Source organism: Myxine glutinosa, chromosome 1 (genome assembly GCF_964187855.1).
Source record: "Myxine glutinosa chromosome 1, kmMyxGlut1.1, whole genome shotgun sequence".
In the NCBI taxonomy this organism is placed as follows: Eukaryota; Metazoa; Chordata; class Myxini; order Myxiniformes; family Myxinidae; genus Myxine; species Myxine glutinosa.
Genome location: NC_136261.1, coordinates 136,414,588 through 136,432,330, shown reverse-complemented (window position 1 = coordinate 136,432,330; position 17,743 = coordinate 136,414,588). Strand labels below are relative to the sequence as shown.

Here is a 17,743-nt window from a genome sequence, read left to right as displayed (position 1 = left end):
GGGTTTTCCCCACCATTGCCGTCAATGGGGTTGCATGTTGAGGTGTATATCCATGTTAAGTTAGCTTTATCGTGGCATTTTTCGAAGGCTGCTTCGAATAACAAAACTAACGATAATAGCATAATATTAATGTTATTACAAAACAATATTAATACCATTAATATCACCTCCACAAGGGGTTTTTCCTCCCTGAACTAACATCGAGTCAACGTTTATAAATGGCTTATCATGGTGTTTATGTGGGAGCAACGGCCTCCACTCGCGGTAAAAGTATTATAAGCCACAAACACGTGTGATTAGCTTTTTAAACAGTCGCTAATGCTGTTTATAACACTAAATAAAGAAATTTGGAGGAATCCTGACATCCGTGAGGTAAATTTTACTTACAGAACTGAGCGAAGATCTACTGTGCTCTTTATACCCCACAAGGGTTGGGTTCATAAAATGAACCCTCCTGGCACGAACTCGGCGTTTTTAGTGGTGACCTTTTGAAACTCGCTCCTGCTGTTCAACACGAAGCTGAAAGGGAGGAAGCCCGGGTTGTGCTCATTTACCAAGCAGCTGGCGCTTGCCAAGCCAGCCGTTCCTGAACGGTTTTGAATGGAGTGCTTGCTCGAATGCTTCATCCACTTGGCGATCTCTCCACAATAAACTTGGTCAATGAACACACTCCCAATGTTCTTGAGACCAGACCATAGATCGACTGTAATCTATATACCCCAAAGAGTAATGACCCTTCCTGTCATTCCTGTAGTGAGCGGGTGTACTAGTCATCATACTAAAATATGCCATTTGGTGTCTGTCTGTCTGTCTGATGAATATTTTATCCCAATACATTCTGTCGTTACTTATCCAATCTCAACCAAACTTGACAGGATGACGAAGGGTTACACAATGAAGGTTGTAGCGCATTCACGTGCCCCCCTCCCAAAAGGGATTTTCTCCCCGGAGCGGGTTTCCCAGCCATTGCCCTCAATGTGGTTGCATGTTGAGGTGTATATCCATATTAAGTTAGCTTTATCGTGGCGTTTTTCCAAGGCCGCTTCGAATAACAAAACCAACGATAACAGCATAATATTAATGTTATTACAAAACAATATTAATACCATTAATATCCCACCTCCCCAAGGTGTTTTTCCTCCTTGAACAAACGTCGGGTCAACGTTTATAAATAGCTTATCATGGCATTTCAATGGGAACAACGGCCCAACGGCCTCTATTATAAGTAAAAATTTAAACACCACAAACAAGCATGATTAGTTTTTTTAAACAGTCGCTAATGCTGTTTATAACACTAAACAAAGAAATCTGGAGGAATCCCGACATCCGTGAGGTAAGTTTTACTTACAGAACTGAGCAAAGATCTACTGTACTCTATATACCCCACAATGATTGGATAAATAACATTACCCTTCCTGGCGATAACATGGCGTTTTTCGTGTCGGCCTTTTGAAACTTGCTCCTGCTGTTTAACATGAATCTGAAAGGGAGGAAGCCCGGATTGTGCTCATTTGCCAAGCTGCTAGCGAGTGCTTGCCAAACCAGTCGTTCCTTAACGGTTTTGAATGGAGTGCATGCTCGAATGTGAATACCACTTGGTGATCTCTCCACAATAAACTTGGTAAATGAACACACACCCAATGTTCTTGAGACCCGACCATAGATCGACTGTAATCTATATACCCCAAAGAGGAATGACCCTTCCAGCCCCTCCCATAGTGAGCGGGTGTACAAGTACTACAAAAGGTAGAATAAAAGCAACAAAAGTAAATCAATTGACTTTTCCTTTTGTTTTTGATGCCTCTGGGTAGATTTATCAAGACAAAACTTCCAGATGACAATTTACATTGATCATCAAAAAATTGGTAATGGCTTGGAATTAGGTAGGTTGTTTCACTAACCTTCAAAGTTTCCATTGAAGAGGAAGAACCAAGTGAGTGCTGGAATGAAGAGGAGAGGTACAGAAATCAGGATGAACCTGGCTCGCCGACGGCAAATGCCAAGCATCCTGAGGACTGCTCCAAAGGTGTTCAAGCCGTCCTAAGTCGGTGAGTTGGCTAGAAGGAGTTGTAACCTCATGTTAAACCCTGCAAAGGAGAAAAGCAAGACTCAACTGCAGGGATCCACACAATTATACAATAATGATACATCAGTGAAATCCAACCTGTTACTTTGCTTGTTCATTTAATCTCAATATTGACTCCGCACAATCTAGTAATGTCATGGCATTTGAAGAATTTGGCACACATTTAGAAGTAGCCTTTTACTCAGATTAAACAACAAATAATTCAACTTTGAACATTTACAAAAATGTATTTTTTTGTGATTTGGGTGGGAGTGGGTGAAATGATCTCGCAGAATGAGGCCTGGAATGAAATGACCTCGCAGAATGAGGCAAGGCCTGAAACGATAAAGGGGGGTGCCGAACATAGGGGATGAGAGATTCACTTGGTCCTGAATGGGGAAGCTGCATGGGGTTTGAAGGCTTAGAGGTGGGAGGGAGTGAAACCTTTATATTTGAAGGGGGAGGTTGAGGACTTGGGGGTAATAAAATTGAATTCTTTAATAAAATTAATTTTGACAGCAATATACAGACTTGGCATTTAATATGGAATATATATATTTTTCTTGACTTGGGTTTACTTTCTGAACTCGATATATCAATCTGGTGAGTTTCTTTTATGCCTCAGTGATTTCTTTGTTAAAAGAACCATGTCACTGATTGTCTGTCGCAGAAAGAAGTCAATAACAGGATTATATCACAGGTGGCGTGACAAAATGTACGGACAGGTACATTTGACGATTGGCTTCACAATCGGGTATATAAGGGTTGTTGCGTTCTGTATTAGTGGAAAACAACTGCTGCACGTCTACAAAAGTTAATGCCGCTTCCCCTGGAGATGGTCCGTCAACTCGACAATGCTGTTTGTCATTTAGTGGTGGCTTTACGAACTTCCGGCATGAAACAGCGTGCTATTGCTCGGCAGTATGGCATCACTCAAGGTCAGGTGTCAAAGATCCTGAAACGAAATGCTCAGAGGGGTGTCCCTATTCCAATACCGAGGTCAGGACGTCCCCGCAGAACCACAAGGAGGGATGATCGCCAGCTGCACGGGCTAGTCTGCAATGGCCGTACCAAGTCAGCTAATCGGCTTAGGGCTGAGTGGCAGCAACTGACAAATGTGCCTGTATCCAGAAGGCTAGTCAACCAACGACTGGTTCAAGGAGGCTATCGTGCCAGTCGTCCCCTGAGAAAGCCACGTCTGACCAGACAACACCGCCAGCGCCGATTGCAGTGGGCCAGAGAGCACCGCCAATGGCAGCCAGGACACTGGAATCACGTGATCTTCAGTGACAAGTCTAGATTTCTGGTCTATCGTCAATATGGCCGCGTCCGAGTGCGCAGACAAGTGCATGAAGCCGACAACGAAGATTGTATAGTGCCAAGAGTCCAAGCTGGAGGTGGTGGGGTGACAGTTTGGGCTGCTTTTCATGCAGGGGGTAAAACTGACCTGGTTGTTCTGAATGGAAACCTGAACCAGTTCAAGCACAGGGCCATTCTGGAAGAAACATTGCTTCCATTTGTTCGTGCAGCCTTTCGAGGAAACTTTGTCTTCCAAGATGACAACGCACGGCCTCATCGTGCTCGCATGATCCAACACTTTCTTGCTGACCGTGGTGTAGAGCATATGGAGTGGCCTGCCATGTCCCCGGATATGAATCCGATAGAGAACTTTTGGGCAGAATTAACGCGTCAAATCGACAAATTGGACCAGCAGCCTGCCTCTGTGCGTGAATTGCAGCAGGCTATTGTCACTGCATGGCAAGCGATTCCTGTCCAAACCTTGGCAAATCTCATGAACAGCATGCCTCAACGTGTACGTGCTCTCCTGAATGCTCGTGGGGGTTACACGAAGTACTGAACTGTAATTTTACTGTCCGTAATCCCAGTCGTAATTGAACTTTTGTTTTTGTTAAAAATTTTTTTTGCCTAATGTGCAAAATAAAGAGAAACTTCTGGAAAACGCACAGAAGTTTAACACAGTACTGTCCGTGAATTGAGTTCGATATCAGTTTACATCACTTTCAAGGATCAATTTATTTGCTTCGAAATGTCAAATGTGTTTTTTGTTTCTTTTAAAGGTCACATTAACAATATCTAGAATAATTTCAACATAATTCCAATGAACTTTTGGTTCTAAGTCATCTTGAAAAGTAAGTTCACCCCCACAAAAAAAATATTCCATATTAAATGCCAAGTCTGTATATATATGTATGTATATATATATATATATATATATATATATATATATATATATATATATATATATATATAAATATATATATATATATATATATATTTAGAAAAGATCAAGGCAACTGTTGCAACACCACTGAAATAAAGGGATGAGAAATTTGTATAACAGATGAAGGTTTTTGTATGTAATTTCAGTTTTAGCCCTGGTTTTGAAGTCAGATAATGTTAAAATACAGATGGGTCACCCCGCATTTGACAGGAATATCTGATAGTAGTTATTTGAAAGTCATCACAGCACACTTTAACTTATGGAAACAGCAAATCTTATCAACATGGAGATTTCCATTAAAACTGAATTTTTAGTCAAAATTTAACAATAGAAGGAAAATATATCTCGCACTTTTGTTACTTTTTAAACTGTGCTGAGCACTTCTTAAAGCATCACAACTTCAATGAGATTCCCATTTCCTGCAATTGCATTGAGTAATCCTGTGCTATTTCAAAAAGCAAACTTGTGATGTCAAAACTCTCAGGAGTCTTTTACCGACACTTATAACATCATCACATTCATTTCAATGCACCACCACGTAATGTTCATTACAGGTAGGACTGTGTGGTCGTGCAACATACACAGGCAAACACCTGCCTCTGCACTCTCAAATCATGAAGAAAATAACAACCAAAAACATGCCGCAACAACACTTTCAGACAGAGTGCCACATGAGGGATAACATGATAATTACAAAATATAATTGCAATAAGAAGTATAAAAAGTAATTGCATTATATTCCTTTCAAATGCAAGGTAAACATGACAGTTTGACTTTGTGCTATTAATTACAAGCTACGCAGCCACTAACCACACACTTATGTAGTATGTAACAAGTTTTAATATAATAAATTACTGGCTAATAGCAAGAAAAAGAGCATTACCCAAATACCCAATGCAATAATGCCTCGGTTATAAACTGCAAAATTATAGTATGTAATTGTGTCATAAATTAGATTTGCTGCCCACAATTTGAATGCGGAGATATTGGTTATGGTCGCTTGGGGAATGTAATGAACAGAATATTTTCTAGCATGCTTAGCAAAGTTGCGCAGTTACTCAAGCACTACTCACACCACTACTCAAATTTTTTTTTAAACTTAGCTGAACTGTTAATTAAAAAGCTGCCACATAAGCCATTATACACATGCAAGCATTGGGCCTGTTATGACAGTCAGCTCCCAAGGAATGCATAAGCACCACAGACAGTGAGGAATGTGGTTTAGACTTTCACAAGTGCCACATGAATGCAGATCTGTATAAATGGTGGAACGCAGACCAAGCCAACATGTCTGTTGTCAAAAGGAAGAAAAACACTACAAATAAGTGAACACAAACTAGTGTACCAAACAACAACAACAACATGCATTTTAAGGCCATTTTCCTTGCTAGAGCGGGGGTTAGCCTTGCGGTCCCCATGACAATCTTCTCCATTTTGCCCTATTTTCTGCATCTCTCCTTATTAACCCCCTTGCCCGCATTTCTTCTTCCACCATCTTTAGCCAAGTCTTTCTCGGTCTTCTCTGTCCTCTACTTCCTTCTACATTCATTTCCATCACTCTTCTCAACCAGCACTTTCATCCTTCCTCAACACATGACGAAACCATCTCAACCTGTTCCTCTTCACAGCATCCATCACAGGCTCTATTCCCATCATCTTTCGCAATTCATCATTTGTTTTCCTCTCTCTCAACGATACTCCGCACATCCACCGAACCATTCGCATTTCCACCCTTTCCAGCCTTCGTTGCTGCTCTACGTTCATTACCCATGTCTCACTCCCATAAATCATAACACTTCTCACACATGCAGCATACACCTTTCCCTTCAGCTTCAACGACACTCCCCTCCTCGTCAGCACGCCACTCAGTTCCCGAAACTTCTTCCATGCACATCTCACTCTACAAACCGTTGCCGAGTCTGATCCACCTTCTCCATTCAGCATGTCTCCGAGGTAGCAAAATGTTTTCACACCTTCCAGCTTCACGCCGTCTCCAAGATCCAACTCAACATTTCCACCATCTGCAGATCCCTCTGTGCACACCTTACATTTGAATGTAGCTGCCACACTGGTTAATGACCCTCTCAGAACACTACATTTTTGATGAACCCACTCAGTGCACATTGTACATTGCTTGGAGTTCACTCTGACACCCTTCCTGCACACAGCACATGGCCACTTCCCAGTTCTTTCCACCTCACCACATGCTTGTGGTGAGGTGGAAAGAACTGGGAAGTGGCCATTTGCTGTGTGAATGAAATGAATGAATGATCGTTTTAAGGCCATTTTCCCCGCCAGAGCGGGGGTTAGCCTTGCGGGCCCCATGACAATCATGGTTCCCTGTTTGAGGCAATGTTTTTATGGCCGGATGCCCTTCCTGACGCCAACACTTAGTCACCTCTTACGATGCGCAGGGATACGGTGTACCTATTCTAAACCGGGGTACACACCGGGATCATTCATCCCAGCAAGCTGGTACTCAATTTGCCGACCTCGGAAGGATGACAGGCTGAGTCAACCCCCCTGGTGTTAATTCAGCGATCTACCAGGATTCGAACCCAGGATCCTTGGATCCCAAGCCAGCACCCTAACCACTAAGCCAACGCCAGGCCTGTCTATGTGCAGAACACAAACTAGTGTACCGAAACAACAAAATGAGTCTATGCAATAAAAAAAGGCTTCAAAACAAAAAAAGCACAAGTAACCAAAAGAACCAAAGACAAAAGATTACAGCAAAAATACGATATTGTAAATCCTTTACAATGAATAGAGCTGTGAATTTGAAAAACGAACATTGACATTGTAGCAAAGCAAAGTTTAACGTCACCGTTCATGTTTCACGTGATATATTTCTGAAAATCAGAATTGGCAGAGTGGAGAAACGTTATTAATGGCATTTGTATTCGGGGCGGTCACGGTTTTTCGAAGCTGTTCCACGATCTTCACGCATGCTCGAAGTTAAGTAATTGTCACATTTGTATTTTTGTCGAAACTGTATTTATCTTACGTGTGTTTACCTTTTGCGTGTCCCTCGGAGGATTATCGGTGTTAATCTTTCATACCTGTAAAAAATAGTCGAGTATTTCGCGCCACGCGGCCTAGTTGTTGAAGCTTCCGACCTTGACGCTTGGTTCTCTCCGGGCATCCAAAGCGGTTATTTTTTCATTCGTGTGTTTGTCAAATTTCAACTCGTTATTTTATCGTCCATGCGTTATTGTTTGTTTATAGTTAGTTTTGGTTTGAATTTCCCCAAAACTCGTAATTAATTAATCGTGTTCTGCTCCGCGTGTGCGGCCTTGTACCCCCATCGGTGTTTGTTTACTTAAGTCCCCTACATCGTGTTTTGCTTGGCTCTTAGTTTTTTCCCTTCTACCCCGAACATAATACTCTTTGTCTAACGTTTTAAATACGTTTATTTAAAATACCCCCACCCCCAAAAAAAAACCAAAACCAAAAACCAAAAACATTTATTTTCCTTTCTCCACGTGTGCTTTGTCTCATCCTGTACTTTCTGTTCAGGTGTGCTGTTCGCCCCGCCCCCATTATCTCCTTGCCATCCACCTTTTGCCCTGTCCACGTGACTCGTGGTGGTCCCTCTCGGCTCTCCCCCCGTTGGTACTTTGTGCATATAAGATTGTTTACGGTTCTGTTTTAATATTATTTAAATATGTTTAACCTTTCCCCTTCAGTGTTTTATTCAGTGGTATATTACAACACGCTGTTTTTCTTCCTATTTAAAAGGCTTTTTTCAAATTCCTCTCCATCTCATTCCACGTCAAATGAAAGAAATTCAATCTCTTATACGTCTCCCTCACTACATGGTCTAAATTCACATTCATTCCACCCCTCCTCCATCGTTCTGAATCGGATTGCTAACTTGAAAATCACAACAAACCCAATTTGTTATCAATGTTCGTCTTTCATTAATCATCCACTTTCGAAACTCCCCTCTTGCCCCTCCCCTCCAAATCCCCCCCCCTTGCACCTACACTCCCCCCTTGCCCCTACACTCCTAAACTCCCCCCTTGCCCCTCCACTCCGAAACTCCCCCCTTGCCCCTCCACCCCTAAACTCCCCCCCCCTTGCCCCTCCACTCCTGAACTCCCTCCTTGCCCTTCCCCTCCTAAACTCCCCCCTTGCCCCTCCCCTCCAAATCCCCCCCTTGCCCCTACACTCCTAAACTCCCCCCTTGCCCCTCCACTCCTAAACTCCCCCCTTGCCCCTCCCCTCCTAAACTCCCCCCTCACTCCTCCCCTTCAAAACTCTCACCCAACACCTCCCATTCAAATCTCCCCCCATACCATTCCTCTCCAATTCTCCCTCCTCCCCCCTCCTCCGCAAAGCTGCCTCCACCCCACTTCGTCTCCCTTCTATCTCATACCTCCACCACCCCCCCCCAACCTTCTACTTTCCTCTGCCCCCCCCTCAAACAACCCCTCACTGTGCCTCATCCCTTCACCATCAAACCTTTCATCCTCCCCATCCTTCCCTTTCTTGGAACTCTTCTGTAATCTCTGACACGCTATCAACTGCTCTTCCTACCTCCCCCTCTCATCCTTCATCTTACCCTACTCCTCCCCTCCTCTGTCCTGTACCCGATGCTCCCCCTCTCTCTTCATTAACGGTATGGACCTCAAACATCCGGGGCCTTCGCTCAAACCTGACTGATCTCTCCATACAGGTTGCTTCTGACAATCAAGACTTGATCTGCTTAACAGAGACTTTCCTCCTTCAAGATGTCTCTGATTCCTTAATATCTCTTCCTGGTTACTCCCTCCTCCGGTATGATCGACCTGAGCCTCGTCCTGGTGGTGGGGTGGCTATCTTTATCAAAAACTCTCTTCCTCACTCTCCTTGCACTGCCCTCTCTCCTCCTCACCCCCAGGAGTACCTCTGGATATGGCTTCCTCTCCGCTCCCACCTTTTGTTCATATGTGTTCTGTACCGTCCTCCAAACAGTGATGACTCCATTTACATTTCACTGTCTGACAACATGGACCAACTTCTATCCACTCATCCCAACTCTCTCTTCCTCATATGTGGTGACTTCAACTGTCATCATGCCAGCTGGTTGGGTGTGGGTTTCCTCTCTCACCAGTCATGGCACCTCAGCAAAGGACTTCTGTGACTCACTAGGATTGACACAATCTGTCAATTTCCCGACGCGGATCTCAGCCAATGGAGTATCTTCTCTTCTAGACTTGGTTATGACAAACTTCCCTGCTAATGTCTGCTGCTCTTCTTCTGCTCCAATCGGTTCTTCTGATCATGTGCTTGTCAAAGTGGACATCTCTCTGGCCATTCTCAGAGAGCCTCCTCAGCGTCGACGAGTCTGGCATTTCACTCAGGCCGACTGGGACGGTCTTCAAGCAGCCATCAATCGTCTGGATTGGTCTCCCATCTCCACTGCCTCTGACATCAATTCTTCCTGGGAATTCTTCCAAAGCAAACTGCTCTCTCTCATGCACAGATTTATCCCATCTCGTCTTCAGTTGTCTTACCCTTCCTCCCGTCCATGGTACACTGAATCTTGTGGCGAGGCAGTTGCCCTGAAACAACTTGCCTTTGCCTCTTGGAAGGCTAATCCAACTGAAGGCAATCTCAGTTCCTTCAACCAAGCTCGGAACAAGTGTGTCTACCCTCAGGAGTGCCAGGAAGCACTATCTCCCCACACTCAAGAATGAACTCTCAAACCTGTCTCCTTCCTCCAAATCCTGGTGGCATCTGGTCAAATCCGTTTCTGGTGTTTGTTTCCCCTCCATCCCCTCCCTTACCTCAAATGGCCACACAGTTGACATCGCACGTGACAAAGCCGAATGCCTCAACTCTGTGTTTGCCTCAAAATCTTTAGTTCCAAACCCATCTCTCTCTGTTCCCACCTTTCCCAGTCGAACCCAACTGCTCCTGGACTCTTTGTCCTTCTCTCCTGACAAGGTTGGAGGAATTTTTTGTCTAACCTCGACTCTGATTCTGCAACTGGACCAGACGGCATCAGCCCACGGGTCCTAAAATACTGCTCTGCCGCTCTATCTCACCCTCTCTCTGTTCTTTTCACCCTCTCTTTTGCTCAAGGTCATCTGCCAGCATCCTGGAAATCAGCAAACATTACTGCTTTACACAAAAAGGTGCAAAAACAGATCCTTGCAACTACAGACCAATCAGCCTGCTCCCAATTATCAGCAAAGTCATGGAATCCATCATTGCTTCGGATATGAAGTCTTTCCTCTTCTCCAATGGCTTGATCTCTGATCATCAATTTGGTTTCAGACCAGGTCACTCTACTCTGGACATGCTGCTTCTGCTGTCTCAACAATGGATGGAGGTCCTCAATGCCAAACAGGAAATCAGAGCTGTCTCCCTTGACATATCCCGTGCCTTCGATACGGTCTGGCACCCAGCTCTGCTCACCAAACTCTCCTCCTATGGTATCCATGGAAATCTCCATGCATGGCTTGCGGACTTCCTCTCTGGTCGTAGTCAACGTGTGGCCCTGAATGGATTTCTCTCATCTCCCCTTTCTGTTCAGGCTGGAGTTCCCCAAGGCAGTGTTCTGGGCCCTGTGCTTTTTCTGGTCTTTATCAATGATCTCTCCGACTCTCTGGAAAATCCTCTCTATCTCTTTGCTGATGACTCGACTCTCTGCCGCTCCATTCCTCTTCCCTCAGATCGGCAGTCTGCAGCCTCCTCACTCTCTGAAGACTTGGACAAAATCACAGACTGGTCAAACAAGTGGAACATGTCTTTCAATCCTGACAAATCTCACACTCTTACTATGTCTCTCCGAAAAAATCTACTGGACAACCCTCCCATCTACTTTCTCAACAATCCTCTCCAAGAAGTTCGTCGCTCAAGCTTTTGGGTCTCACTATCTGCCATGATCTTTCTTGGGAAAACCACATTTCCAAGCTGGCCTCCAAAGCCAGTCGCCGACTGGGCATCCTCCGTCGTGTGAAGTCCTTCCTCGGCACACCTGAGCTCCTCACCACATACAAGGCTTTCATCCGCAGCTCAATGGAATACTGTTCTCCCCTATGGGCCGGTGCTCCTGCCTCACACCTAGCTCGGCTTCACGCTGTTGAAAGCAAAGCTTTCAGAATTATTGGAATCTCCCGCGATGAAGCTATCTCTGAGGGCCTTTCACTCACTCACCGCAGGCAGGTAGGTGGTGTTTCTGTCTTCTACAGACTCCTCTCCGGCCTTGCACCCCCAGCTCTCTCTGTGCTCTGTCCCCCAAATATTCCTACAGGTCGCACAAGATCTGCCAGCAACCCTCTGATGGTTAAACTGCCGAAATCTCGGTTCTCTGCTCACCTTCACTCTTTCATTCCTCTTTTCTCCCGCCTCTGGAACAAACTCCCTCACTCCCTTCAATCCCACTCCTCCCTCCAGGTCTTTAAAACTGCTGTTCACCACCATCTCTTATCTTCCCCCATCCAAAACCTTGATCTTTTCTACCCCCGCTAATTCACCCCAGATCCACCTTGTTTGAAATTCCAACTTCTTTCCTGGAAGTCCTGGCAGTGTCCATATGTTTTATACCTCTCCCACCCCCCCCCCCTTCCTATGCCCCCCCCCCCCCAAAGCCCTCTCCCAGATCTCTCGATGTCTTCATGTCTCTCGGTCCCTGCTCTCAAATGTTGTGTTTGTGTCCTTCCCCCCTCTCTCCCCATCTTGTCTACCGCTCCCGATGTTATATGTTTTATGTGTCGGTTTGTCTTTCTGTGTGATTAATGTTCGCTCTTTCACGAGCCTCGATCTTGTATACAAAAAAAAAAAAAAAAAAAAATTGAAGCTTAATTATGTGGAAATATCGAAAAAAAATTGGGAAAGAATACTTCCCAATTCTTTATTATGTACAGAGGATTGAGGCTCATGGAAGAGCAAGATGACATATTGTAAAAAGGACAGTGGGGCCACAGGTAGACACAACAAGCAGGAACATGTACAAAGAAGAAAAGAAGAAAAAGAGAGAGGAAGGTCATAAAATACAGCAAGTAGTAGGGTTGGGTCAGGTAAGGTGGAGTGAAAGGGGGGTATAAAACTAAGTGGGGATGTGTGGCGACATGAGAACTGCTTGATGTCCACTTGGGAAGAGTACGATGAACAGTCTCTAGAAGATGGTTTCACAAACGGATGAAAAGAGGAACTAAGGACTTGATTTTGGCAGAAAGCTTAAATTTTTGGAGTTTGACCACAAGTGGGATACTGGGAGAATGCAAAAGAACATGTCGCATCCTGTACGAGAGTATCTAGAGGGGGCGACAAATGAGATCTGTTGATGGTGATTGCTCAAATTAAAGAAAAGTTCTCAAAAAAGTTCGGAATATAAGACAACTTCAAAATGTATGAATGCAGACCTGCTGCCACCCAGGCATCATAATATGGAGTTGGGCCAGAGTAAGAATCAGTCATCATCAAAACTGAATTTTTAGAACTCTTTACTAAAGCAAACTTCATTAAAACAAGACCGAAAGTCTAAGATTGGTGTAGCCAGGCTTGTTTGATACTTTAGCTGAAGAGGACAGTATGACCTGGGTGGGGATACCAGTTAGCAAATAATGTAAGCATTAGATTTGTTTTGCATTGATACACTGGTTTATTCTATATGTTTTGAGACACCAATGAACCAACCATACACCGCTTCAATCTAGAAACTTTGCAATAATGACAAAGGGATTGCAGTGTGACGATTATATTTACTATTGTGGCGGACACAAAAGCCCACTGGCGTGGTGACATCATTCCACGCACCAAGTGGGCGGTGGCCACGCCCGAGGGGTAGGCGTGGCCTCAGGATATACACCGGGCGACCAGCCCGGAAGAGTTCAGTGTTACAGTGTAGTCTTACAATAAAGACGTTCATATGTTACCGCTTGTCCGCTTCCTCCTTGCTCACAAGCAGCGCGCGTAACGCCGCGCTTTACTGGTGACCCTCGACGTTGGATCTGCCGTAGCGATCCTTCCGAACACGACGCCATTGCAATGGCCAACGACAAGTCAATGGCGATTAAACTTCCCGAATTTTGGGAGGCCCAGGCCGAGGTCTGGTTCGTTCAAGCCGAAGCCCAGTTTCAGCTTCGGCGCCTCACCAACGACGACCTGCGCTACTGCCATGTCGTCGCCTCCCTCGGGCCCGGCACGGCCGCTCGAGTTGTGTCCGTCCTTCGCCACCCACCGGACGGCCACAAGTACGAGGCACTCAAGCGGCTACTCCTAGCCACGTTCAGCCTCACGGACGACGCACGGGCCGACCGCCTCCTGGATCTCCCCGAGCTCGGTGAGACGTGCCCGTCGGTCCGAATGGACCATATGCTGTCACTGTTGGGCGACGAAGCCCCCGGTTCGCTATTCCGGGCGCTTTTCCGTCGCCAACTTCCAGCGCAGGTTCGCCTCGCGTTGGCCGGGACCGGACTAACGGAACCCCAAGCATTGGCGGCCGAGGCGGACAAGTACTTCGCCGCTTCGGACACGCGGGCGAGCGTTGGCGTGGCCGTCACTGCCTTCGACGCTGCTGTTCCACAGCATCATCTTCTACAGCACGCTGAGTTTCAGCAGCATGCTGATACGCACCTCGTGAACGCCGCCACGCCCCGCCCACCGCCGCGGCGAAAACCGCCACCGCGGGGAAACCCGTCGACTCCACCGGCCTGGCGGAGCCAGCCGCGCTCCTCCAGCTCCACCACCTGGTGCTGGTTCCACGCCAAGTTCGGCCACGAAGCTCGGCGGTGTCATCCGCCGTGCTCCTTCAACGGGTCGGGAAACGCCCGGGCCGGCGCTCAATTGTGGCGATTAGCGCCGGCCGTTCGAGCAGCCTGCTGTTCATAACGGACACCTTCTCCGGGCGCCGTTACCTGTGCGACACGGGAGCACAGGTGAGTGTCATTCCCGCCGGCACGTCAGACAAGCACGCCGCGGGTGGGGGCCCCGCGCTGCTTGCCGCGAACGGGACGCCCATCCGTACGTACGGAAAACGCTGCCTCTCTCTGCGGTTTGGAGGGCAGGTTTTCCGATGGACGTTCGTCACCGCCGACGTGCCCATGGCACTGCTTGGCGCGGACTTCCTGTGCGCTAATGGGCTCCTGGTCGACGTCAAGCGCAGACGGCTTGTCCAGGCCGAGACGTTCAGCTCGCTCGCATGTGCGTTGCCCAGCTCAACGAGCGGCTTGCCAAGCGGCTTGCCGAACGATTCGGTTCCGGCCACGTTGGTCTGTACGCTTCCGGCAGCGGACGCATTCACCCGCCTCCTCGCCGGCTTCCCGGCCCTCACGCGGCCCACCTTCTCGGCGGGGGCCGTCAAGCACGGGGTGGCCCATCACATCCCCACCGTCGGGCCACCGGTCTACGCCCGGGCACGCCGCCTCGAGCCGACGAAGCTGGCGGTGGCAAAAGCGGCGTTCGCTACCCTGGAGCGACTCGGCATCGTTCGGCGCTCAGAGAGCGCTTGGGCGTCGCCGCTGCACATCGTGCCGAAGCCCGGCGGGGGATGGCGACCGTGCGGGGACTATCGCCGTCTCAATGACGCCACGACTCCCGACCGCTACCCCGTCCCCCACATTCAGGACTTTTCCGCCCGTTTGGCGGGCAGGTCCTTCTTCTCGAAGGTGGACCTCATACGCGGCTACCATCAGGTCCCCGTCAGGCCGGAGGACGTCCCGAAGACGGCGGTCATCACGCCATTCGGACTCTTCGAGTTCCTGCGCATGCCCTTCGGTCTGAAGAATGCGGCTCAGGCGTTCCAGCGACTGATGGACAGCGTCCTGCGCGACTTGGATTTTGTCTACGTCTACCTGGACGATATCCTCGTCGCCAGCGCGTCCCGCGAAGAGCACCTACGCCACCTCCGCACGCTCTTCGAACGCCTGGGCCAGCATGGCCTGATTGTGAACCCCGCAAAGTGCCGGTTCGGCGCCGCCACAATCGATTTTCTGGGGCACCGTGTCACCAGGCACGGAGCCGTCCCCCTGCCGGCCAAGGTGGAGGCGGTGAAGGGGTTTCCGCGCCCCCGCACGATCAGAGGGCTGCAGGAGTTCCTGGGCATGGTGAACTTTTACCATCGGTTCCTGCCCCGTATCGCCCAGCTCCTGCGCCCCCTGCACGAAGCTCTCCGAGGTAAGCCGGGCAAAGGCGACGTTACCTGGACCGAGCAGATGGACACGGCGTTCACGGGCGCGAAGCTCGCCTTGGCTAACGCCACCATGCTCGCGCACCCGGCGCCCGATGCACCGATCGCCCTCACCACCGATGCCTCGGACTACGTGGTGGGCGCGGTGCACGAGCAATGGGTGCGTGGAGCTTGGCAACCGCTGGCGTTCTTTAGCCGGCAGCTTCGCCCGCCCGAACGCCGTTACAGTACCTTCGACCGCGAGTTGCTCGGACTTCACTTGGCGGTCAGGCACTTCCGCCATCTGCTCGAGGGCCGGGCGTTCACTGCCTTCGTCGACCACAAGCCGCTGATCTTCGCGATGGGCAAGGTCACCGAGCCGTGGTCGGCCCGGCAGCAGCGTCACCTCTCGGCCGTGTCCGAGTACACGACGGACATCCAGCACGTCGCGGGGAAGGACAACCCGGTGGCGGATTGCCTTTCCCGGGCCGTCGCCCACGCAGTCCACCTCGGCATCGACTATGCCCGGATGGCAGCGGACCAGGCCGCTGACCCCGACGTCCAGGCCTTGCGGACCGCCGTCACGGGCCTCCGCGTCACCGAGGTGCTGTTCGACGGCGCGGCCCTCTTGTGCGACGTCTCCCTCGGGCGTCCTCGCCCCATTGTGCCCGCGGGCTGGCAGCGCCAGGTGTTTGACGCCATCCACGGCCTGTCCCACCCGGGCGCGAGGGCCTCCCAAAGGCTGATCGCCGACAAGTTCGTCTGGCATGGCCTCCGGAAGGCCGTCCGCGGCTGGGCCAGGACATGCCTCGCGTGCCAGCGCGCCAAGGTGCACCGGCACACCCAGGCCCCGTTGGCCCCGTTCACGGTGCCGGAACGCCGGTTTGACCACGTCCACGTGGACCTGGTGGGACCTCTGCCCCCCTCGCGGGGTTTCACCCACGTCCTCACCATGGTGGACCGCACCACCCGGTGGCCGGAGGCCGTGCCCTTGGCGTCGACAACGGCGGCCGATGTCGCGCAGGCTTTCATCGCCACCTGGGTCGCCCGGTTCGGCGCCCCCTCAGACATCTCATCCGACCGCGGCCCCCAGTTCACCTCGGAGCTCTGGGGGGCGGTTGCGCAGGGGCTCGGGGTCCGGCTGCACCGAACCACGGCCTACCACCCCCAGGCTAACGGCCTGTGTGAGCGATTTCACCGCTCATTGAAGGCCGCGCTCCGGGCCACCCTCCGCGACGGCGGCTGGGTCGACAGGCTCCCCTGGGTCCTGCTGGGCCTCCGGACGGCGCCCAAGGAGGACCTGCGCGCATCCGCGGCGGAGTTGGTCTTCGGGCAACCGCTGCGGGTGCCGGGCGAGTTCCTCCCCGACTCCATGGCACCATGGTCCACGGCACAGCAGCGCTCCGCTCTGCAAGAGACCGCCCAGAGGTTCGCCCCGGTGCCAACGGCATGCCACGGGCACCCACCGACGCACGTCGCCCCGGAGCTTCGCACGGCGGAGTACGTCTTTGTCCGCCACGATGCCCATCGGACACCACTGCGGCCCCCGTACGACGGGCCTTTCCGCGTGCTGGAGACCGGGGCGAAGCACTTCACCCTGGACATCGGCGGTACTCCTGACCGCGTTTCGGTAGACCGCCTCAAGCCGGCCCACCTCGATGTGGACCATCCACCGCCAGTGGCCCGACCCCCACGTCGGGGCCGCCCTCCTGCGGGCGGACCCCCGGCACCGCCCAGCCCCGCCGCCGCGGCGCCCCCCGGTCCTGCACCCATCCCAGGGGCAGCCAGGGGCATCCCACCTGGTATCCCTGCACCCCAGATGCCGCCGATCGCCAGGGGGCGCTTCGGCCGGGTCATTCGTCTGCCCCGCAAATTGGCCCTCCAGGTGCGCGGGAATTCTGGGGGGGCGCGTGTGGCGGACACAAAAGCCCACTGGCGTGGTGACATCATTCCACGCACCAAGTGGGCGGTGGCCACGCCCGAGGGGTAGGCGTGGCCTCAGGATATACACCGGGCGACCAGCCCGGAAGAGTTCAGTGTTACAGTGTAGTCTTACAATAAAGACGTTCATATGTTACCGCTTGTCCGCTTCCTCCTTGCTCACAAGCAGCGCGCGTAACGCCGCGCTTTACTATATTATTAGTATTTACGCTATTATTATTATTATTATTATTATGAAAACAATACTACTGTATTAAGAAACCTGGGCTAATTTGTCCGAAGCGGCCTGAAGGTGAGGCATGAAGGCATGAAGCCTAAGGCCTATAAGTACTGTGTTGTTTGAAGACTCGTAACGTGGATGCTTTTGATATTTCATGATCATTTTAACAATCGG

General features: G+C 50.0%; 1 protein-coding gene across 10 annotated transcripts in view; it reads right to left on the bottom strand.

Moving 5' to 3' along the window:
• The window catches only part of LOC137428864 (xylosyl- and glucuronyltransferase LARGE1), a 659,931-nt gene that overhangs the window by 162,023 nt on the left and 480,165 nt on the right, over positions 1-17,743 (bottom strand). For all 10 annotated transcript variants that reach the window (XM_068118724.2, XM_078777441.1, XM_078777429.1 and 7 more), the window contains one exon: positions 1,902-2,087. In XM_068118724.2, coding sequence (XP_067974825.1) covers positions 1,902-2,007 — 106 coding nt within the window. In that variant the 5' untranslated portion in view covers positions 2,008-2,087. The remainder of the gene's footprint in view (positions 1-1,901; positions 2,088-17,743) is intronic.